This window comes from Neofelis nebulosa, chromosome 14 (assembly GCF_028018385.1).
Source record: "Neofelis nebulosa isolate mNeoNeb1 chromosome 14, mNeoNeb1.pri, whole genome shotgun sequence".
NCBI lineage: Eukaryota > Metazoa > Chordata > Mammalia > Carnivora > Felidae > Neofelis > Neofelis nebulosa.
The window spans coordinates 64,270,721-64,294,899 of NC_080795.1; the positions used below are offsets into that span (position 1 = coordinate 64,270,721).

At 43.4% G+C, this 24,179-nt stretch overlaps 1 protein-coding gene across 3 annotated transcripts in view; it reads right to left on the reverse strand.

Annotated features, from left to right (window-relative positions):
* SNTB1 (syntrophin beta 1) overlaps positions 1-24,179 on the reverse strand; it is a 242,729-nt gene that overhangs the window by 9,046 nt on the left and 209,504 nt on the right. For all 3 annotated transcript variants that reach the window (XM_058698939.1, XM_058698937.1, XM_058698938.1), the window contains one exon: positions 2,698-2,894. In XM_058698939.1, coding sequence (XP_058554922.1) covers positions 2,698-2,894 — 197 coding nt within the window. The remainder of the gene's footprint in view (positions 1-2,697; positions 2,895-24,179) is intronic.

A 24,179-nucleotide genomic window follows, 5' to 3' on the forward strand; every position in this document is an offset into this window, starting at 1 on the left:
GCTGCCTAGCGCGGTAGTGCTCCCTAAGGGGTCCAGGGCCCGGCAGCATCAGCACCACCTGCTATTTATTAGGTGCAGATTCTCAGGCCCCATCCCCAAGCTGCTGAATCAGAATCTCTGGGGGTAGAGGTCAGCAATCAGGCTTCTGAGAATAAAACAACAACAAAAACTTTCATTTCTGTTGGTTTTAGTGTGGCTAAAGTTTGGAAATGCTGTACCTAGGATGTCTTGTGGGCAATCCTGTTCCCCTAGAGCAAAGCTGTACAGTAGGACTTTCAGCCGTGATGGAAAGGTTCTAGATCTGCACTGTCCAACGTGGGAGCCATTAGGCACATGTAGTGACTGAGCCCTGGAAATGTGGCTGGTGTGACTGAGGGAGTAATTTAATTTTAATTCAATAATATTTAAATAGCCACATATGACCGGAAGCCAGCATATGGGACCGCACAGGTCTGGAGAAGTCATTACAAGAGTAATGACTAATAACAACTCTGAGTGAGCACTTACTATGTGTCAAGCACTGTTCTAGGCGCTTTACATGGATTATTTCTCATAATTCTCGACAACAATCCTATGAGGTAGGTACCGTTATTTTCTTCTTTTTACGGATAATGGAAACAAGCGAGGCAAGTAAGAGTAAGAGATTAGGAAAGAAACGGGACTGGAATTTGAATCCAGGCCTTTCTGACTTAAATCCCACACTGTGGCTACCACCTTATACTGGATGCTCAGAGACACAGAGAAATGAAGGAACAGGCAGGAAAACATGATAGAAAGGGGCGAACAGAGAAGCAGCCTTATGGGACTCAACGTTGAATTTCCTGGGAGACTGTTGTTGAGGATACTAGCCACTCTGTCACACATGCCCTCTTTATGAGTGACCGCAGGACACCTGGAAGAGAGGTTGGTCCTAGATCTCAGAGCTAGAAACAGTCTGCCTTACATCTCAGAATCAGGAACAACAGCATTATGGACACTGTTAACTGTACATTGTGCTGGCTGCTGAAAATCACTGGGCTAGTATGGAATCCACCTTAGCAAATGTACAAGATTTTACAGCACGTACTTTGTTCATTCATGTGACTTTAGATTCCTATTACTTCCTAGTCTCTAATTTTATCTTTGCCCAGTAAAAAATTAGATTATCTAGATCTGTATATTTATATGTGCATGCATTTCTATCTATCATCTAGCTATCTGTCAATCGTCTATCGGTCACCTATCTATCCATCTGATTTGGAGAGTGGCATGAAAATTATTGATCACAGCAGCCTGTTTTCGGACCAGTGGTATAGCAGTGAGATCTATGTCCTTGTAGACACTATAGTCAATGAGAAAGAGTCTTTAGAATGACACAACCTAGTGTTACAGTTTTGTCATTTATGAGTTGTGTGGTCTTGGATAAGTTACTTAACCTTTCTTCCTTTTTTTTTTTAAATTTTTTTATTTTAACGTTTATTTATTTTTGAGACAGAGAGAGACAGAGCATGAACAGGGGAGGGTCAGAGAAGAGAGGGAGACACAGAATCTGAAACAGGCTCCAGGCTCTGACCTGTCAGCACAGAGCCCGATGCGGGGCTCAAACTCACGGACCGCGAGATCATGACCTGAGCTGGAGTCAGACGCTTAACCGACTGAGCCACCCAGGCGCCCCGATTACTTAACCTTTCTTAAGGATTTGCTTCCAGATTTGTAAAATCAGGTTGGCAAGGGAATTGTGTGCATTAGACGAGATGAGGCAACGTATTACGACCCTAGTCATACACACACCCCGGAATCAAAAGTTCTACAAACCTAAACAATATTTATACTGATTTTCCTATTCCATTTAATTTTTTAAATGTTGGTCTGGCCTCAATTCATTGATTTCTGGACCCCTAGTAGGGTTGTTTCTCATAGTATGAAAAACACTGAGGGGTGCCTGGGTAGCTCAGTTAGTTTCAGCTCAGATCATGATTTCGCGGTTTGTGAGTTCGAGCCCTGCATCAGACTCTGAGCTGACAGCGAGGAACCTGCTTGGGATGCGCTCTCTCCTCTCTCCCTGCCCCTCCCCCATGCTCACACGCTCTCTTTCTCGCTCTCTCAAAATAAATAAATAAACTTAAAAAAAAAAAAAGAAAAAGAAAAACACTGAGAGGCAGTAGATGAGATGCCTGGCACGTTGTGAGCACTCAACATGGCTGCACTCACTGTGTGCTCCTTCCATCCAGCCTCGGCTTCTCCATCCATACCAGGGGCAGGGGTCACTGGTGGTTTCCCCTTTGCTGTTTCACCCCAGCTAGACACGTCTGTTTCCCGCTCTTTTTCACCAACTGGTTCCCCAGTTTTGTAAACAACTCTGTGAGCTACCAACACTAATGTGCAAGAATTGTATTCTGTGATAAGCTACTCAGAGTCAGTCTCTGTTGTTTGTAACAAGAATCCTACTAGTTTGGGCCTCCAAAGTACATGCCTCCAGGAAGCCACCCAGGGTTACACAGGTAGGAAAATGACATCTGACTCTCCAAGTTACCAACTTTTCTTGAATGAAGGAGGAGAAAGGCTTGCTTTTCAGTAGGGCATACAGTGCCTTAATTTGGAAGAATTTAAGCTTACTTCTGGAATTCTCCACAGCAAAAAATGCCAATAGTGGAAACTACTTTGAGGCCAGGGCAGAGGAGAGGGCGTGCCGGTCCTGTATCAGCCAGCAGTGCTCACCTGTGGTGACCTCGGTGACGAGTTCCGCCGAGTTGTGACATCCCTGTACGATGCTCCGCGTCCAATGGGAGAGGTCCCTGCTGGTCTCGGCCCTGAAGACATGTGTCTCGATCCCCTGCCTGGTGCCCGTTCGAGTAGCAAAGGACAGATCCACCCCAGCCTGGGGCGATCCTTTGCCCGGACCTGAATGGACCAGCCTGTCGAGAAAGAGAGACAAATCTCCATCAAACTGTAAACCACTGTGTTCACCTGACTTGTCATCTGATCAAAGCTTCCACATGGGTGATTTGCTCTCGTTTTTCTGACCTAGGACCAAAGGGTCTGGCTTAACCCCAGTGTCCCCCGTGGTTTTCTGCCTTCTGCTCTGCCAGTCCCTCTCCAGGGCTACGGTGAGATTTAGAAAGTGCCCGGGGAGCCGCATCCGGCTGAATGTGCAGAGGAGTTGAATCGCATGCCTTTAACTCCCACGAGACAAGTTCCACGATACCCACTGGGCCAAAAAGAGAATTGAGAAAGTAAGAGCGAGAACAACTTAAATAGTGTGTATAGTCCTCCCCATTCCATTCCTGGGCATGAGTATGTCCCGGTGTGAGCACGACACTGTTTCCTGGCTTAGCCTCCGTCCCCCTGCATGTCTTGTAGTTTGGCTCATCTGGGTGTACCGAATGCGTTTTTTGAGCACACAGCCTCCAAACACAAGCAAACCACCACGGGACTCCACTGAAGAAGCAGCAGTGGTAACACCTAGGAATAACTGGCAATGCTGGGCTTCCTGGGAAATGGAAAGAACGGCACTTACTGGAAGATTTAAGGGATTTCCAAGAGTGCTTTTTGCCACAGTTTGCACACTGACTTTAAAGCGCACGCTTTAAAGCATAAAATGTGACTCCCATCGTAAATATTTTCTGAAAGGCCAGACGGAAACCGTGAGGAATCACAGTCTCTGAGCCCTACCCCCTGAGCAGGCACTGGCTCCTCCTTTTCACGCCTCCCCTTTAAACCCCTGGATCTCTCCTGCTCCTCGATGTCTGATATCTCAACCTTCTTTGGGAAGAGACGCCCGTATCAATCATTTGCAGGATAGCACGAGTATAATTTAGTAAATGTGACTTCTCCCCAGGATATTTGCATTTTCAGTCTTATCTTTTGGTACAGAAAGAAACACTACCATTTGCCAGAGAAATTCCAGGTGTCGATTCACTCAGTGGACAGGAGATGAGAGACTGACTTTTTTAGGCAAGGGGCTTGTTACCCCTAGATTAAAAATTGCACAAAGAAATCCAAAAGCTCATATCCTCTTGTAAGCTTAGTTATTGTAGAGCAAAATTACCGGTGAAATCAAACACAGTACCCTGTTGGATTTCTAGCAACAAGCTTCTTGTAGAACTCTGAAAAGCTTTCTTTTACTCACAAAGCTGGAATTGGTGGCGGGGGTGGTTTGCAACGCCACCTGGAAGAAAAAGGTTTGTTGACAAGCTTTTTGATCGTAAAATTCTTTGAAGATAGAGAAGATTCCAAGAGATTATGAAGGCTGGCAAGAACGTGGAGGAAAGGGACCCCCTGCGCACTGTTGGTGGGAATGCAAATTGGTGCAGCCACCATGGAAAATAGTATGGAGGTTCCGCAAAAAAACTGAAATTAGAGCTACCATAAGATCCAGCAATTCAATTCTGGGAATATGTCCGAAGGAAGCGCACTCAGTATCTCAGAGAGGTATCTGCAACCCCAAGTTTGTTACAGCATATTCACAATAGTTAAAATATAAAAACAACCTAAATGCCCATCGATGGATAAATGGATTTTAAAAATGTGGTATACACACACACACACAGACACACACACACACAGACACACACACACACACACACACACACACACACACACACACACTGGAATATTACTCAGCCTTAAGAAAGAAGGAAACCCTGCCATTTGCAAGAGCATGGGTGAATATGGAGGGCACTATGGCTAAGTAAAATAAGCCAGGCAGAAAAAGACAAATACTGGGTGGTATCATTCATATGTAGAATCTGAAAAAAAGTCAGACTTATAGAAACAGAGTAGAATGATGGTTGCCAGGGCTACAAGGTGGGAGAAACAGGGAGATGTTGGTCAAAGGGTACAAACTTTTAGTCATAAGATGAATGACCCCTGAGGATCTAATGTACACCATGATCACTATACTTAATAATACTGTATTGTATACTTGAAATTTACTAAGAGAATAGACCTTAGGCTATCCCCTCCATACACACACCAAAGTAACTATATTGAGGATATAGATGTATTAATTAACTTGATTGTGGTAATCATCTCACCATATATACATTGTGCACATTAGGCTTTATTTGTCAATTATACCTTAATAGAAAGTAATAATAAAAGAGAAGTTCCATGAATCTCATTGAGAGAAGAATCTGGGACAGTGTGAAGGGAACTGTCTGTTGACATGGGTTTCAAAATCTTGGTGAGGCTAAAGAAAAAAGAAAGCATTTCTCAAAAGCCTAACATGGGTTATAAAGGGATTGAGAGCCAGGTAAAAATTCATTAAGATAAGGTACAAATATGGATTTTTGAATTTATTCCATCCTATTTTTAAAAAATGTATTCTTTTGTTCAAAAGTCAAACTGTCAGGGTGCCTGGGTGGCTCAGTTGGTTAAGCGTCTGATTCCTGGTTTTGGCTCAGATCATGATCTCACGGTTGTGAGAGTACTTAAGATTCTCACACCCTTCTCCCTCTGCCACTCTCCTGTTCTTGCACATGCCTGTGCACACATGCTTGTGTGCACATGCACACACACACTTTCTCTTTCTCTTCAAAAGAATAAGTAAGATAAACATTAAAAAAATGTCAAACTAAAAAAAAAGAAACGTACTTATAAAAAACAAGGATTTATATTGTTTTCTTAGTTGCGAAAATATGTTTTTTATACTTGATGGTGTTTAAGTTTTAGTTACTTGAGGAAATACATCTAGCTTCTCCTTTTTAGAACTCTTAAAAATCTGTATAGGTTGGGGGCAAGATGAATTTTTCTTTTAGTAGGCTCCACGCTCAATGTGGGACTTGAACTCACAACCTTGAGAGATCAAGAGTCACACGGTCTACCAACTGAGCCAGCCAGGCACCTCTCGGTTTCCTTATTTTAAAAATACAATTCCTGCCTCCCATGCTTGGGATTCTTTATAATAAAGTACAAAAAAAAAAAGCACTTAATTCAGTATTTAGTGATCATCAGAAGCATTCAGTAAACGTTAGTTCCCTTACGCCTTCCCTAGCCGGACATGTTCTCATTTGTTATACCCTAAATTGTCCACTGAGGGGGCATCAGCGCTGTCACAATCAGGGCCAGTGCAAATGTAACACTGAGGGACAAGTGAAGGGAGAAGAAGATGTACCACCCTCACGGAGAATGTCACTTTTTTATGAATTTCCTACCAATATTAATTTTTCTCCAGAGAGACTATAAAATCGAAGCCAATAATAACTGGAAATTTAATTTGTTGGAAAATTTGCACTTGGTAGGTCTGGGTATAGGGAATGAAATTACTAACTGACTCTAACAAGGTATGAGAAAGGCCTGTATCTAGCGGACCAACACTATGCACAGGGCGTCCTTGATGGGGAAACCCAGTGAGTTAAGAGGGAGCACCACTTCTAAATTTGTTATTCGTCTCCTCGCCAAATTTCATTCACTGAAAAGAAAAGGGAAGAGAAGAAATTGATTTTTCCACTGATCAAGTGTGAATTATCTAATATCTATATTAAAGAACAAGTTGATTTGCTATCTGAAAAATAGCAGACATGCTGAATAATGTATTCTTTTGAGTACACCACTATTGGTTAATGAAATGTGCCAAGCTGTAGGTAAACAATCAGATAAAGCAAATTTCTTTTCCGCTACCTCATGTGCATACTGGTAACAAAAACATCTTCCAGATTAAAAATAAGTGAATTGGGGCGCGTGGGTGGCTCAGTCGGTTGAGCATCCGACTTCGGCTCAGGTCATGATCTCGCAGTTCCTGAGTTCGAACCCCGTGTCGGGTTCTGGACTGACAGTTCAGAGCCTGGAGCCTGCTTCAGATTCTGTGTCCCCCTCTCTCTCTGCCCCACCCCTGCTTGTGCTCTGTCTCTCTCTGTCTTTCAAAAATGAATAAACATAAAAAAAATTTTTAAATCAAGTGAACTACATCCCAGTATCCACACGATGCATATAGGTACATGTACTCCTCTGCGTAGAGTATTACACAGACCTTGAAAGTTATTTTATAAACACGAATGGCAAATATGGGGAAACGTGTATGTATCTACCAAAAGTCTCTAGATACACAATTCAACCATGTAAGAGAAAAACCTGGAAACAAATCCATTAAAATGCTGAGTCATTTTATGGGTGATTTCATTTCTTCTTATGGTATTTTTTTTTATCTTGAAATCTCCACTTAGCAACAGATACTATACAATTTAAAGATTCACTTTAGAAGGCTATGAGGCTGGAATGAAGTCAGATCTTTCACTTTAATTTTTAGGACCAGAGCTTGTATTCCACTGAAAAATACATGCATTCTGACTCAGAGCGACAAACATGCTTTGTTTGTTGTTTGTATAACATTAGTGTCAATTCAGTGTTGGAACAGCGGATGAGCTCCTCTCTGTGGCCCTACATGTCCATATGTCTAGGTTATTCTAAACTGTCCATGCCTCGCTCTTCAGACTTAACACCTGCCATGGAAGAGCCTTTCTCAACATGGAGTTAACTGAGCCGCGTGGGATGGAACCTACACCTGTGGCCTCATTAATCCCTTACACAAACCAACTGGCTTCCGGCAAATGAGACAGGAGAGACCCTGAGACCTGCCAGTTGAAGTTACAGAATCTTTTTTGATTCAGCGTGCTCCAAGGGGCCTTAGAGGAGCTTCCTGCTCTGTTCAGGTCTCTTCTCTACTTCCAAATGACCACCAAAAAAGTCACGAAGTTCATTCATTCAATCAATCAATCAATCAAGATTTCGCCATTCGCCAACTGATACATCCTACAAACATTTATGGAATGCTTCCCTGTTACGGACTGAACTGTGTCCCCCTAAAATTCCTATGTTGAAGCCCTTGCCCATGTGACTGTATTTGGAAATACAGACTATATAAGGTTAAGTAAGGGCATAAGTGTGGGCCCTTAACCAATAGGATGCTGCCCTTACAGGAAAAGAGATGCCAGAGATCTCCCTCCCTACACACACACACACACACACACACACACACACACACACACACAAAGAGCAAGGACCAAGTGTGGACAGAGCAAGAAGGCAGCTGTCTATAAGCCAGGAAGAAAACCCTCACCAGAAACCAACCCTGATGGCACGTGGATCTTGGACTTTTATCCTTCAAAACTATGAGAAAATAAATTTCTGTTGCTTATGTCACCTGCTTTGTAGTATTTTGTTATGGCAGCCATAGCCAACTCATAAATGCACCTACTCTATGCAGACCCAAGGCTAGGCATGGTGTGAGTACAACAGATGTGGCCCAAGGTTGGAGGAGATGAAGTTCACTTCAGGTTCTGCCCCAGTTCTTAGAGGCTCACTCCTCGAATATAAAAGAAAGTCAGAACCAGCCTCTGGCAGATCACAAGTGGAAGAGATGAGCCAGAGTCAAGTGGACAGATGGAGAATTATTCCTCTTCATTGGGGCAATCTGATTATTAAGAAGATCTTCCTTCAGAGGGTGAACTGGAACCTCAAGAGAAAGCTGTTCCGTCATAGGAAAGGCAACCGTGGATTCTGGCACAAGAACAAAGAGACCCTACATTTATCAACATAATTGTCATTTCATCCCTACCAAGATATCGGAAATAATAGATTTCCTTGTTCTTAATATCATCCCCAACGAATTGCTTTTTGTGGCCAACAGTAATGAGTGGATGACAACATGTAGAGATGTGGACATGCGCCACTATGCCATCTTGAGAAGTCCGAACAGAGTTGGTTGGTTTACAAATCATGGCATTGCAAAAATGAGACAAGGCCACTGGACAGGGTAGGACCAAGATCCTTTCTCTTACCTCTTTTTTATTATGTGGGCTGCCACAGTGATAGGAGTGGCAGCTACAAGGAAGAGATAGAGAAAAATAGTGCAACGATTACATTTATAAATGTTCTGTGAAATCATTCTCTGCAGGTGAACTTGTATATTTCCAGCTCCAACCAATAAAATAATATTGGATATACACTACTGGATAATGCATTGTCTGATTGTTCACTGAGCATCTCAGAGGGCTCACAAGTACCTCAGATCAGCAGAAGTTAAAGCAATATTGTATAAGGTCCTTAAGATCTTAGGAATCCAATACTTGGGTTCTTTTTTTTTAAGTTTATTTATTTACTTTGAGGGGGTCAGAGAGAGAGGGTGACAGAGAGAATCCCAAGCAGGCTCTGTGCTGTCAGCATGGAGTCCAACGTGGGGCTCGATCCTATGAACAATGAGACCATGACCTGAGCTGAGATTAAGAGTCAGATGCTTAACCGACTAAGCCACCCAGGTGCCCCCCTTATACCTAGGCTCTAAATTAAGTAACACCAGGACCCACAAGGGCCATGTCCACTGCAAAGGACAGGATGTTTTCACTGGGAGTCAAACCACTATTCAAAAGAAACCTTTAGATGGGCAATCGAGGGTCCATATGAAGGAAGGTTTCCTAACAATGGCAAATACAACACGAGGGGCTATTTTTAGATGTCTATGGTATACAAAGACAAGGACTAGGCACCTCTGTATCTCCAGGCAAACAGTGTTATTGATGAGTGGCTGAAAGAAAATATAACTTATGAATTCTTTCTTTGCTGCTTTATGAAAATAACGTTTTTGAGATGTGAGCCTAAGTAAGGGGCAGTGGAAGCCAAGAAGGGAGTGGCATTTGGAAGAGAGCACCCTGATGCTTCAAATGAACTCAAGTCCTTCCTGGGAAGATTACACACCAACGTACCGGAAGGGCTTAGATGCTTCATAATTGAAACTCTGCGGGGACCTTTGGGAAATCAGGGAGAACAAGTCAGACTGTTCTAAAAAAGTGAACTGGAAAAGTGAAAATTTTATCTTGGTTTTCAAAACATGGAATAAAATAGATTCTTTGGCCCTGTTCCCAGGCAAAATTCAGTAATGGATTTTTTAAAAAATGTTTCTTTATTTTGAGAGAGAGAGAATTAGAGCGAGTGAATGGGGGAGGGGAAGAGAGAGGGGCAGAGAGAGAATCCCAAGCAGACTCTGTGCTCTCAGCACACAGTCTGATGCGGGGCTCGATTTCACAATCCACGAGATCAAGAGTCAGACATTCAGCTGACAAAGCCACCCAGGCACCCCAGTAATGGATTTTTAAAAGCAATCTTTCTTTCTTTCTTTCCTTCTTTTTTTGACTTTGGAAAATAGGAAATAGGAGTCCATGAGGGCCTATATGGCTTCCTTACACCAACTGTTTTATCCAGAAACCAGATTATTAGAAAAGTAATAGATGAAGTAAGTATTCAGAAAAAAGAAATGTACTGACAGTTTCCTTTAATATTCATTTGGACTTAAAAGGAATAAGTTTTCGGTACAAAGCTTATCAGCTGGAAGAGTACTTTGTTAAGGGGTCACAGACATCACGAGTCAATTTAATTAGGAATGGAGGCAGAGCTATGGCCTTAGTCCTGTCCTGTTAAACATTGTTATCAGTGACTTGTATGAAGAGGGCATGCACCTCAAGTCAGCAGATGACCCAAAATTGGTAAGAAGACGAAATATAGAATCAAGATGGAAGACTGCTAAGCACTGTAGTTTGAGCCCAAAACAAACAACGACAACGACAAAATTAGAATGGGAGGGACTTGATGTAGAAGCACCACTGGAAATTAGTTGACTCAGAGCCACCAACAGCACTAACGTGAATTTAAACTCAATTAACAGAATGAGAGCAGGTGCTGGCCCTGTGTGGGCCCATGCTGGTCAGACCATGCCTAAAACGCAGCATTTGGGCCTAGGCACCAAGCCCTGTGGACCGTTATTCTGAACAATGTGTATAAATCATAAAGTAAACAGAATTACAAAGGAAAGCAGTGATACCGAAATACAGTTCCACGCAAGACTCCTAATGCTGAAGACAATGATCAAAACAGCAGAGTACCCAAAACTGCTTCAGAAAGAACATCGTTTGGATATAGCCTGTCTGGCAAAGAGAAGACATTGTGTGAGGAATGGAGGGAGGGAGGGGCAGGCATAAGTGTCCACGATGTCTGTGGAAGTGCCCAAGCATAGGCTGGACAGGGACTTCCTGGGGACAGTACAGACACTTCTCCCCTTGAGAGTCTATAGTCGGATCAAAGCCATCCCTGAACCTTGGCCCATCCAGGAAGAGCCACATTTGGAGCAGACGATTTGCTTCCGGGGATGCAGGGTGAGGTAGGAGGTCTTCCAGGAAGACTGAGGCAGCCTCCATGGCAGCCAGCAGGGGTCCTTGGACACCACTCTGTGGGGTTTGTTGCTCATGTGTTGAAGTTGATAGGTCCAGGGTAAAAATATGTGGGAGGAAACAAACTTGCTGTGGACAGCACAGCAATCTTCTGGAGCTCCAGACCAAACGCAGTATGGTCTCCTTACTGTAGGTGCCCCTCTTCCGGGTCCCTACACAGCATTTACGATTACCATCTCCTCTCCCTTGCTAGATTCAGATGCTCTTCAGGGTAGGAGCATCTCTCCTTGATTCTGTGGTGCCTGGCATTCTACCTGACACGTGGGATTCACTACCTGTTGGCTGAACAACTGCATGAATACAAGTTTTCCAAATGTTTAAAAAATGTGAGTTCAATTTTGCAAAGGAAAGCACACACACACACACACACACACACACACACACACGCCTGACCTATTCTGAAATGCTATGAAACGTGCAGCAGTGAAAAGGCCCCCTAATGGGCTCTTCACTTGCAGACCACACTTAGGAACACATTACCATAGCCAGATTCTGGACACTAAGTAGCAAGTAAATGTCAGCTGGACATTAAGATTTTTAAAAGTCATCACGTGCACATTTAGAAAGGTAGGGCTTAAGGAATAGAATGTGTCTGCTAGAGTGTGTCCTATTCTATTTTTTTTTAAGTTTTTAAATTTATTTTTGAGAGACAGAGCACAAGTGGGGAAGCGGGACAGAGAGAGAAGGAGACCCAGAATCCAAAGCAGGCTCCAGGCTCTGAGCTGTCAGCACAGAGCTTGACGCGGGGCTCAAACCTATTAACCATGAGATCACAACTTGAGCTGAAGTTGGACACTTAACCGACTGAGCCACCCAGACGCCCCAGAGTTTGTCCTATTCTTGCAGAACAGCCTCTTTACATGCCTCCCAAGATTCTTCCCAAGGATATTTTCTGATCTGCAGTCTCAAGGGGGACTCTGAAATAGCTATTATTTATATTTCAATTATTTTACATTTTAAGCTATTTGTGTATCCTTAAAAATATGACCATCTGTCTCTTATCTGTGGCAGGGACTAAACTATAGCAACCAAAGAAATGCTGTCTCTCAAGAGAAGATAACTCTCTTACCCAGTCAGGGAAAAATACCGGCACCCTGGGACAGGCTTTCAAGCTGTAATTCACACCCAATTTCTAAGTTTTATCTGAAACTGTGTGAGAAACCCAAGGACATGCTTTGTTCTCTGGTTACGGAAGTCAAATACACATGCCCATGGTTGGAAGCAAACTCCACCAACTCCAGCAAGATGTGACATTTCCTATTATCTGGAAGTATGAATAAGGGAACGAATGAAAGGCCCATATAAACCGAGTGGGCCTGGAGAGTGAAGCCACAGAGATGAGGCGACAGAGGAGAGAGTCAGATAGCCCAAATGGGCTATTTGCCAACCGTGCGACCTCAGCAAGTCTCAAACACTCTCCACACCTCAGATGCCTCAAATGCAAACTGGGGGTAGCAATATGCCTACCTCATTGTATTGTTGCTAAGGATGAAATGAGTTCTATGAATGCTGTGTGGAACAGCGCCTGGAACAGAATATATAGGAATAGCTGCTATTCTCATTAGGTCAATCAGGGAGGGACTTTTTATCTGATTGTTCCCAACTGTATGTGTACAACCTAGAACAATTCCAGGCACGTGGCAAACACTCAGCAAATATTTGTTGAATGAATAGCTAGAATACAAGGAGGATTATTTTCTAAGAAGTTTGTGATTAATGACTGTTATGAGATACTGTGATTTCTCTCCCACCCTCAGTCTCCCATCATGAAACCATAGCTCATGCTAGATCCAAAGAACTTGGGTTTACATCTGCTAAATGCTCATTTCCAGATTAACTCAATCCTGGCAAAAAGTGATCTTGAAAGGTAATTGGGATGAGATACTCTATGGGATTAGCCTAACATCCATCTCCTGTTTCTTCCTTCAAATCCATCTCTAGCAACTGGTGTTTTTAGCAGTGACTTGTTTAGGGAGTCAGAGTTAACCTTTTCTGGTCTGAGAGTGGAAGGTACCATTTTATCAACGAAGTAAGTCAGTAAGATTTCACATTCATGGCTAGCATGGATCCAGTGTACATAAATTTAAAGATTTATATATAAATGGGTCCCTAACCCAGAAAAAGAAAGGGTGAAATGTTTTTATTTTTATAATGTCTACTTATTTTTGAAAGAGAGAGAGAATGAGCAGGGAAGGGGCAGAGAGAGAGCGGGACAGAGGATCCAAAGCAGGCGCTGAGCTGACAGCATACGAGCCCGATGCGGGGCTCAAACCCACAACCCATAAACCGTGAGATCATGAGCTGAGCTGAAGTTGGACACTCAACTGACTGAGCCACTCAGGCGCCCTAAGGGTGAAATGTTTTTAAATGAGTTCACTGCCCAAAGTGGCTCACAGGGTGGACCCCACAAGGCTCCATGTGGCTGTGGGATAAGCCCACTTGCAGGTCAAATTCTTTGTTCAATATTTGGGGGAACCTGGTGGTAGAAATTCCTTCATGTCCAAAGAAGGCCAAGCAAAAGGTGTCTCTACTGAGGTACTAGGCTGCACACAGTTTCTGGATCCTCACATCCCTTTGCATGCCTGGTTTTGAGAAAAACAAAAACAAAAAAACCTGTCTCACAAAGGATGCTTATGCACTAATTTAATTCCGGATATAGGTGTTAGAGAATGCTGCATAAAATGTCCCACACAAAAACATTATTATTAATATCCTTAATTAAAACAAAAACAGTTACAGCACACAGATTCAGCCAAATTAGTAAAATTACATATTAGGTAACTGGGTTGCTAAGCAATATTACATTCTTGCTTAATTGCTGTAATTAGCATCTCCCAGCATATGCCACAATGCAAGCCAAAAAAGAAAGAAAGAAAGAAAGAAAGAAAGAAAGAAAGAAAGAAAGAAAGAAAGAAAGAAAAGGAAAAACAACTGTTCAGATCCTTTAAATGGTTCTGGTGCACTTGATTACTTCCATCCACTAGTCACCGGAGCCCAGCAGTCAACGGACTGACTAGGAAAGAAGTGAGGGGAAAAGTCACTAGTAAGCTCCGGACTGTCAGGGCGGAAGAGCTGCTCAGAAACCAGCATGCTGCCCCTCAGCCAAGAAGAGCTCACAACTGCCTCCTTTCTACCTCCTAAACTTTCATCTGAACACGGTGCTGAAAGGTTAGGCAAAGGGGTGCCTGGGTGGCTCAGTCGGTTAAGTGTCCGACTTCATCTCAGGTCATGATCTCGCGGTCCGTGAGTTCGAGCCCCGTGTCGGGCTCTGTGCTGACAGCTCAGAGCCTGGATCCTGCTTCAGATTCTGTGTCTCCCTCTCTCTCTGACCCTCCCCCGTTCATGCTCTGTCTCTCTCTGTCTCAGAAGTAAATAAACATTAAAAAAGAATTTTTTTTTGAAAGCTTAGGCAAGGTCCCATCTCTCCAAAAGATACTACTGAGGGATACTGACTGTAAGCAAAGACCAAGGTGATATAGGAGAATGAGCAGCAAAAGAGCCAATTTTTGACTTTTAGTGAATCCAGCTGGATTTCCAGAGACCCGGACACATGTTCTCCCTGGTCTCATGACCTCCCACAGCCAGCTGCTAGCAGTAATGTGGAGGGAGGAAAACCGATGCCTGTTCTGTGACTCGTTGCACTGACGCACTATCTCCCTGGGTCTCCACGATGCCCCGGAAAGCGTATCACAAACTCCACTTTACCAACAAGGAATCCATGGTTCTGTGTGCTAAAGTGGTAGCTGGCCAGGTGAGTGTCCAGAATATGAACCCACATGACTATAAAGTCTATAAGCTTTCCACTATACCAGGAAAAGGGGCCAAACTCCAGCGTGTCAACTGTGGATAGAAAGGAAATTAAAGAGAGGGAGGCAAACCATAAGAGACTTTTAAATACAAAGAACAAACTGAGGGTTGATGGGGAGGCACATAGGGGAGAGGAGAAAATGGGTGATGGGCATTGAGGAGGGCACTTATTGGGATGAGCACTGGGTGTCGTATACAAGTGATGACTCACGGGAATACACCCCCAAAACCAAGAGCATACTGTATACACTGTATGTTAGCCAAATTGACAATAAATTATATTTAAAAGAGAGAAAGAGAGAGAATAATGAACTCTTCAGGTCACCCACAGATTTAATTCACCCCCACGCACTTGCCATCTCCAGAGATGAACAGGCTTACAGTCTGATGAATATTCTCACATATGATAGCCTAATGTTTTGGAAAATCTTCCTTTCAAGTTCATAGTCTTTCTTTTTTTTTTAACCCTTAGCAATCTTAGAACTTTAATTTTTAAATATATTCTTTGAGTTTTCTGGTTATCTCTTCCACATTCCCTTATCCCATCTGTGTTTTAATTAGTTCAACATACATCACAATATGTATACAATAGGTATACTAAAAAGATCTTCAAGAACTTCTCCATGGAAAGTAATGACAATTAAAATCTGTCCTATTTTGCTGGGAAAATAAAACCATGAGTGAATAACCTGAAAAATTAGCTTTTATAACACTTGGCTTTTATCTCTCATATTTTCCTTCCTTCCTTCCTTCCTTCCTTCCTTCCTTCCTTCCTTCCTTCCTTTATTTTTTTTTTTTATTTTTTTTTTTTATAATTCCCCAACCATCAGCCCTTGGTACAATGTTGGCCCCTAACAGGAGACTGTGAAACATTTCTTAAACTGAACTGGACATTTTTGCCCCAAGGAAGAAGCCATCAATAGGCTACCTTCCTGCAGTGTTGCACCTGGGTGCCTCAGTCAGTTAAGTGTCCAGCTTTCGATTTGGACTGAGGTCATGATCTCAGGTTGTGAAATCTCAGGTTGTGGAGCTGCTCCTGCTTGGGATTCTCCCTCCCTCTCTGCTTCTTCTCCGCTCATTCTTTCTCTCTCTCCAAAAAAAAAAAAAAAAAAAAAAAGGACTAGCTTTCTGGTGTGAGTTGAGGGGTTCCAGTCTCCCCGTTCCATCTCTCACTTCCCCCTCCCTACAAATTAAAGCAACAAACTCTTAGCCCAGTCCTTATATCTCAACAACTTTGATCTAAGACACTATGGGTCCCTGATAAATGCAGTATTACATGTGGAATCAAATATGTCTACTTACTTATCAGTTATTCATACATCAATTTCAATTAATTTTTTCAATATTAACAATTGCTAACATTTATCAATCACTTATTATGTCTCAGTCATATGTTAAACACTTACATTTACTGTCTTAATAGTTCCTATCAATAGCTGAATGAAGCAGAAGATACTACTGCCCTTCACAGAGATGAGGCTTGGATTCGGAGAAATTGATATTTTGCCCAAGATCACATGACAAGTAGAGGTCTCAGGGTCAACTCCTTGTCTGACTCCAAAGTCCTTGGACCCCCTCACTCTGCTTATCTCCCACCCAACTCTGAGGAGCTTCTGGATTAACAGGAAGGAGGGCAGGAAGGAGGCTGGCCATTAGTGTGAACACCAGGTATGGTTCACACAAACGGGAAGAATGGGTGTGAAGGCCAACTCCACTCTTCTCAGGCTGACAGAGTGTGGTTCCATGGGCATGCAGATCCTCTTATGCTGCCCTAGGGAATGCCTATGGCACAGGCTCACATTCCCTAAGAGTGAAGAAGCCTCCCACACTTAGTGTGAAAACCACAAGCTGATTGTAGTTGAATGTTTGACAAATGCGACTGGCCAAACTTCCCCAGTGGAAAGCATTCCTAAAATTTTTGAGGCTGGCCTGGGGCAGCAATTCCTTTTAGCACTGAGAAAACAGGTTAGTTCCTTAGACACCAAGGATTACCCAACATGTTTAATCCAAGTGCCAGTGCCTTTGGCTCCCAAGTGGCATCAGGGGAGCAAAGTGCAATTCATCAGTTCCTCTTCCCCAGAGACCCCACCCCTTCTCTCGGGCCGACAGGTGGGACAGCTGGGCTCAGAGCCTCATTACTTTTGCAAGCTCTGTGCTTCCCAATCTTTTGCCAATCACTGGAACTGGGCGTGCAGAATTTCTGGGTTAAATCTCCTCTAGAATTCCAGAAATACTGCCACCTTAATCCTCTCTCCCTGTAGGCCTGTCACACTTGCCAATTATGATGACAGTGACAAAAAAAGAAAAAACCAACATACATCCTCCATATGGGCAAGAGTACCTTTTTTTTCTTCATGTTCAGCGACATCAAGTAAGCTTTGGCTAAGCAAAAAAAAAAAAAAAAAGTTTTCCCAAGGACTCATAAAAGCTGAGGGATGCGAACAGCTAACATTACAACGTGTTTGAAAAGTTCCTGAGCACACCGCTATAAATTGCAATGCGGATGCACGTAGGCACCATAGACGTTTGTCAGCAGAAGCAACGGCTTGTAAACTTCCCTGCATGGTGATCGACACCAAGAACATGCTGTGAGCATTTCTGATGCCACTGCTATGAAACACAATCAAATTTTCATCTTCCAGAAAAATATAAATTAAATGTGCCCGGGACTCCAAAAAAAAAAAAAAAAAAAAAAAATGGGAGGAAGGAAGGAAGGAAGGAAGAAAGGAAAGGAAGGAGGGAAGTTAGGAAGAAAAAAAGAAAGAAAGAAAGAAAGAAAGAAAGAAAGAAAGAAAGAAAGAAAGAAAGAAAGAAAGAAAGAAAGAAAGAAAGAAAGAAAGAAAGAAAGAAAGAAAGAAAGAAAGAAAGAAAGAGAAAAAGGGAAAGAAAGGAAGAAGCGACAAAAAAGTATCAAAAAATAACCCTAAACAAATCAACACATCAACTATGAACTGTCTGAGGAAGTAACTCGATTTTAAAAGAACCCTGTTTCCTACTGGCTCTGGCCCTGGCCAGTTCTTGTGCAAGAGAAAAGACTGTCTCTGACATTCTGAATAGTACTGCCTCTCAAGGCTAAGGCAAAGGGAGGGGCACGGGCCGTTGCCCAGTTGCCCAGTTGCCCAGTTGCTGTGGGCCAGTGTTCTGCTAAATGAGGCTGTCCTGTCAAGGCTCAAGATTGACTCCTGCCCCACCCTCACCCCCTCAATTCATATGTTGAAGACCTAACCCTCAATGCCACCTATATGTAGAGACAGGGCCAACGAGGGGGACATTGAGGTTAAATGAGGTCCTAAGACTGTGGCCCTGCTCTGGTGGTTTGACACCAGATGGCTCCAGCATTCTCTCCCCCCGCAGGCACTCAAAGAGGTCACGTGAGCACACAGCAAGATGGCAGCCACCCACAGACCAAGCAGAGGGCTCTCACCAGAAACCAACCACACTGACACTGTCTTTGACTTCCAGCCTCTGGAACTGTGAGGAGGTAATTATCTGTTATCCAGGCAGTGGTATTTTGTTGCGGCAGCCCCAGCTGACTGACACTGCCATACTTTCATTTTCATAATCACTCTGCAGCAGACATTAGGATCCTAGTTTTCAGGGGGAGGAAACAGGATCAGAGAGGTGACATGATTTGCTTAAGATCACACAGCCTGTAAACTGGGGCCTGACTGGGCAAACCCAGAGTATGAACCCGAGTGTCAAATCCAATACTGTGATCTTTCCTCTCCACCACTAAATAAAGTTGTTGTTTTTATTTAATTAATTAATTTATTTATTTATTTATTTTTGGTTCCACATGAGAAACTTTATTAATGTAATTCAAAACTGCATAATCATCTCAGTATGTATCCGAAAAAATAGAATTCAACACTCATTCATGATTTTGCTCTCATCCTTTACTCCTCTATATACCACCTTTTCCCCTTCCCCTCCACAGAGGAAACCCCATACCCAAAATCTAAGGTAGGGATCCATCTAGAAAGTCTGGGTTCATGTTTTTTGCAAAAGAGAAGGAGGAGCTATGAGGATATATTCCCTACTATTTCCAACTCTGATTTAAGTCTTCATCAGAGAGTCTTTGGAATCTCATACACGATGTTTTGAATAGAAGTAATGCCTTGCTGTCTTCAAGCATCCTGCCCACCCAATTTGCAGCAGACGACTTTGCCTCCTACTTTTAAGACCAAAACAGAACCCCCTAGTTGTCAACTCCCCCAAGTTCTTTCTTTCTTTTTTTTTTTTTTGAGATTTATTTATTTATTTATTTATTTATTTATTATTTTTTTTTTAATTTAACTTAATTTTTAAAAAATTTATATCCAAATTAGTTAGCATTTAGTGCAACAATGATTTCAGGAGTAGATTGTTGTTTTTATTTTTTAAGGAGATGGTTTTTCAGGCTTTTTGTTTGCTTTATTTTTATTTTTTTGCTAACAGGATGGGTTTGAAAAGATTTCTTAGATGGTTCTATAATGATGACCTATGGATTTCCAGTGTGATGAAATTTTGTTTTTTTTTTTAAGTTTATTTATTTATTTTGGAGGGACAGGCAGAGAGAGAGAGAGAGAGAGAGAGAGAGAGAATGCTAAGCAGTCTCCATGCTCTCCGAGCAGAGCCCGTTGTGGGGCTCGATTCCACAAACCATGAGACCGTGACCTGAGCCAAAATCAAGAGTTGGTGCCACCCAGGAGCCCTGAAGCTGCTTTTAAATTGTGGCAAATATACTTATTAAACTCCAAAACAGAGAAAAGGTAAATAAGTAATAATAACCGAATTTATTTAGCACTTACCATGTCTCCTTATCAGGTAGGTAGAGATACTATCTACATTACAGATGTGGGACAAGAGGCAACAAGAGATCACAAAACTTGCCCAAGTTTCCAAAGCTGGTAAGTAGCTGGGATTTGGAGGCGCGCCATAAGTTTCCAGAATCTGTGCCCCAAACCTGCCCCAGGGGATTCCCCAGAGCATCCATGCCATGGAACACTATGTAGTCACTACATTGAAGCTAAGGTAGAGTGCAAAGTCTCAGTGGAAAATGCCTATGGGACCATGTTAAGTGAAAAAGCAGGGCACCACACAGTACATTTTGGGAGCTTCTGATGACTCTGTGAGCACTAGACCCAGGACAGCCTTCGAACTAATTCTTTGGTGGTCACCACAACATAAGGCAACATAAGACTTCTGATGAACCACCAGGAAGAAAGATGCACATCCCTGCCATGAAGTGTCCCTCTGATTGTGAACCCTGGGAGTATGAGAGGCACCAGAGCATGGTCTTCCAAATCAGAGGTTCTCCAACTGTAGCCTGCATCAGAAGCCCCTGGGGGGCTGGCTAGTTGACTCAAAGACGGGCTGGGGACCCTACCTCCAGTGTCTGATTCCATTGGTCTGGAGTGGGGTGGAGAGTCTGCGTGTCTAAGTTCCCAGGGGGTGCTCATGCTGCTGGTCTGAGGACCCCATTCTGAGAACCCCCAGTCTAAGCCACGGGTAGAAACTTTAGGTCTCCGATGGCATACAGAGGCCTGTCCTCACTCTGTTGTGTGATCTGAGTGGCTACCTATTGCATAATTGAGTTGTCAGGAAAGCTAAGGAAAGATTTATGTGACATGCTTGGCACAAAGAGCCACTAAAACTCCAGGGAATAGGAACGTGCTTTTTCGGGGAGTGTGCAGAGAACAGGGGTTAAAAAGGTGCACGCAGAATCAGAATCCCAGGTGTATCTCTTACTGGCTGTATGACTGAAGGTGAGCTCCTTAACCTCTTAGTTCCTCCGTTTACTTATCTGTGAAACAGGAATAAAGTCTAACCCTTCCAGGGTTGTGGGGGTTAAGTGTGGTCATCCTGAGGACCACACCTGAGAGATGCTTGTTGAAAACACATACTCCTGACTCTGGAACATAGAATCTCCAGGGCAGCGTCCTCAGGACTGGCCTCTGTTAAGAATCACCTCCAAACAGCCAGGTGATTCTCAAATTGGAAGTTTTGCCAAATAGGATAAAATCCATGTAAACACCTGGCCTTGATATACGCTCCTTCCACAAAGCTCAGCCACCAGTTGATTACTGCCTGGGTCTATGTGCAAATAGTCCTACCTTGGCCTTCTTGATAATATCACTCAAGATGATTCGTTAGAAAAAAAAGACACAAAGATGATTCATCAGTAGACGCCCTATAGTAAAACTTTAGACACTGTGGCTCTGTATTCATAAATAAAAATTAATTGAACTGCACATTTAAGATTTGTGTACATACTGCTTATAAATCACACCCTAATAAAAGGTTTTAAGAAGACAGGAGTCTCCTTCGGAAAACTGCACTCAGAGATAAGTAATGCTACTAGACAGGCTACGTGCCCAAATGCTCATATATAAAGGACACACTGTGGGGGCGCTGGGTGGTTCAGCTGGTTAAGCGTCCAGCTTCGGCTCAGGTCATGATCTACTGGTCTGTGAGTCCCACTCTGTGCTGACGGCTCGGAGCCTGGAGCTGCTCCAGATTCTGTGTCTCCCTCTCTCCCTGACCCTCCCCCACTCACACTCTGCCTCTCTCTCTCAAAAACGAATAAACATTAAAAGAATTCAATAAAAAAAAGAAGGGACACGCTGTCATATGTGGCTATGGAATAAACAGAAAGTAAATACGTCACTTTATGAGCTTAGCTATGTGGCTAGGGAAGCAGCTAACGGAAGCACTGGGGTAACTTCTGTAACGGAAGGATCCAGAGTTTCCCTTTGACTTCTACCTCTTCCGGCAGTGATTTCCCTGCCAGCCCAGCCTCCCATCTCCAAGAGCCAGCTCGGTCTGCAAGGATAGAATGGTTTCTGTCTTCAGCTGAGGTAAACCCTGCTCCATAGCCTAGAGCCACTCAAGGGCTGCGACCCCTCAGTGTGATCACGTGATTCCAGGGAAGGGAGGGGTCGTTTTCCTTGTGTTTTTGTTTGTTTGTTAGTTTGTTTTGTTTTTGTTTTTGTTTCTGTCTGCTTTCCAAAAGTCTTTCTCTAGGAACATCCACAGGGCTGCGGAGGGAAGACGATCCTATCCAAGGCACACAAACCATGGCGGCTGCCGCACCAGCCAAAGGGTCCGTTAGAAACCTATTTTCTCAAAGTCTATCTCTGCTAGGCTTTGGAGAGACAGCAGCATTTAACAGATGCATTTAACAGATGAGAGGACTCTCAAAGAGGGAGGGGACATGATTAGCCCAGGCGAAGCCCTCTTCCGGCAGGAGGAAAACTAAGACGGAAACTCTAGCTTGAGGGGATGAGCTAAGAATGAACAGCCAGGCCCGCCTTCACATCTTGAACATCCTCTGCCAAACAGACTACCAGCTGGAGACCAAGGGCATGATTATGAGCCAAATTTGATCATTGCTTCTAGGGCTAATACGCACATGCGATAACACACTTTTCTTCAGCAGGTCAGTAGTGAGGCTGGGTAATTTGGGAAAGAGGAGGCAGTTAACTGGGAGGTCAACCATTGCCACTGCTCTCTTTTATGTTTACATGGTAGGTGCTGAGGTCTTCTGTTCTAAACGAGCACAGTTTGCACTGAAAGGGTTTCCATTTTCGATTTCCGTAGCGGATTTAGGCCACGCATGCACGTTGCTCACAACCCAGACGTGGCTTATGAGCCTGTAATGGATATTTCTGGGGCCCCACCCAAACCTACCCAGATGCCAGTTCCTGTGCCTGTGCACCCAGCCCCCTGAGCCGCTGGTGGCCTGAAGAGCCTGCAAGATGACCTCCCGTGGGGCAGCCTGTGCTTTTGACGCACTGCCGTTGGGCGTGTGCCAGTCCAGTCACTTGCCCGAACAGGGACAGATTCTGAGCTGGTCATTTATGCTCTAGGGCGGTGCTGTCCAATACAACTTTCTATAATGATGGAGATGTTAATTTGTGCTGTCCAAAATAGTAGCCACCAGCCACAACTGCTGAGGGCCTGAAATATATTAGTGTGACTGAGGAACTGAATTTTTAAAATCCTGAATGCATGCATGCATGAATAAAAAAGCGGCCTCCAGGGGCGCCTGGGTGCCTCAGTTGATTAAGTGTCTGACTTCGGCTCGGGTCATGATCTTGCAGTCCGTGAGTTCGAGTCCCTCATCGGGCTCTGTGCTGACAGCTCAGAGCCTGCAGCCTGCTTCAGATTCTGTGTTTCCCTCTCTCTCTGCACCTCCCCCACTCATGCTCTTTCTCTCTCTCAAAAATAATAAATAAACATTTAAAAAATCTTTAAAAAATAAACAATAAAAAAAAGCAGCCTCCACTAATCAGAATGCCTTCAAACTATGAGGAGAAAGCTATGAATTAGGGCAAGTTTTACTTCCAATTTGCCTGAGAGTTACCTAGAAATTTTACTTAAACTTTTGTTCCTGAAAATCATTATTTTTTTTCGTTTATTTATTTTGAGAGATGGGAGGGGAGGGGCAGAGAGAGAGGAAGAGAGAGAATCCCAAGCAGGCTTAGCACTGCCAGTGTAGAGCCCAATGCGGGGCTGGATCTCCCAAACTGTGAGATCATGGCCTGAGCTAAAATCAAGAGTCAAACACGTTATTAACCGACTGAGCTACCCAGCCGTCCCTTTCCTGAAAATCATTCTAAGAGGATGAATCCAATTTCTCTTCTTAGTATCTGGAATACAGAGACTATCGTCTAATCTTTCTTTGGTTCTAGTTGTGAGAATGTCTCAGAATCTGAACATCAGTGCCCATGGGTGAGGTCTGAGGACATGAACTGTGGAAAAGTGAATTTAAATGGATCCCAAGACACAGCCTGAAATCTCCATTGGAACAGGAACATTTTAGGATGTTTGGGTTCTGATTATTGAGGTTTTTTGTAAATATCAATAATACTTTAATAGCTATCCTACCAAAGATTTTGAGGCTTAGGATAGTCAAAAATTAAATCACTATTTTATTTTATTTATTAATATCTAAGTGATCTAAGCTTGGTCCCTGATCCACGAAGGCCTCCTCTATTCACCTCTGGGGCCGATGATCACCTTCTTCAGGCCATACCTGCTGTTCTCCATAATCACCATAAGTGGGAGAAAAAGGGCTTTTAAGGAGTTTCAGCCCCATTCACCAATGCCATTTTAATCTTCTGTCCCCTCTTCTTCTGCCCCTGGGTCTCCTTCTCTTCCCTGCACCTGAGCCTGGGCTATAACCTGTTTGGC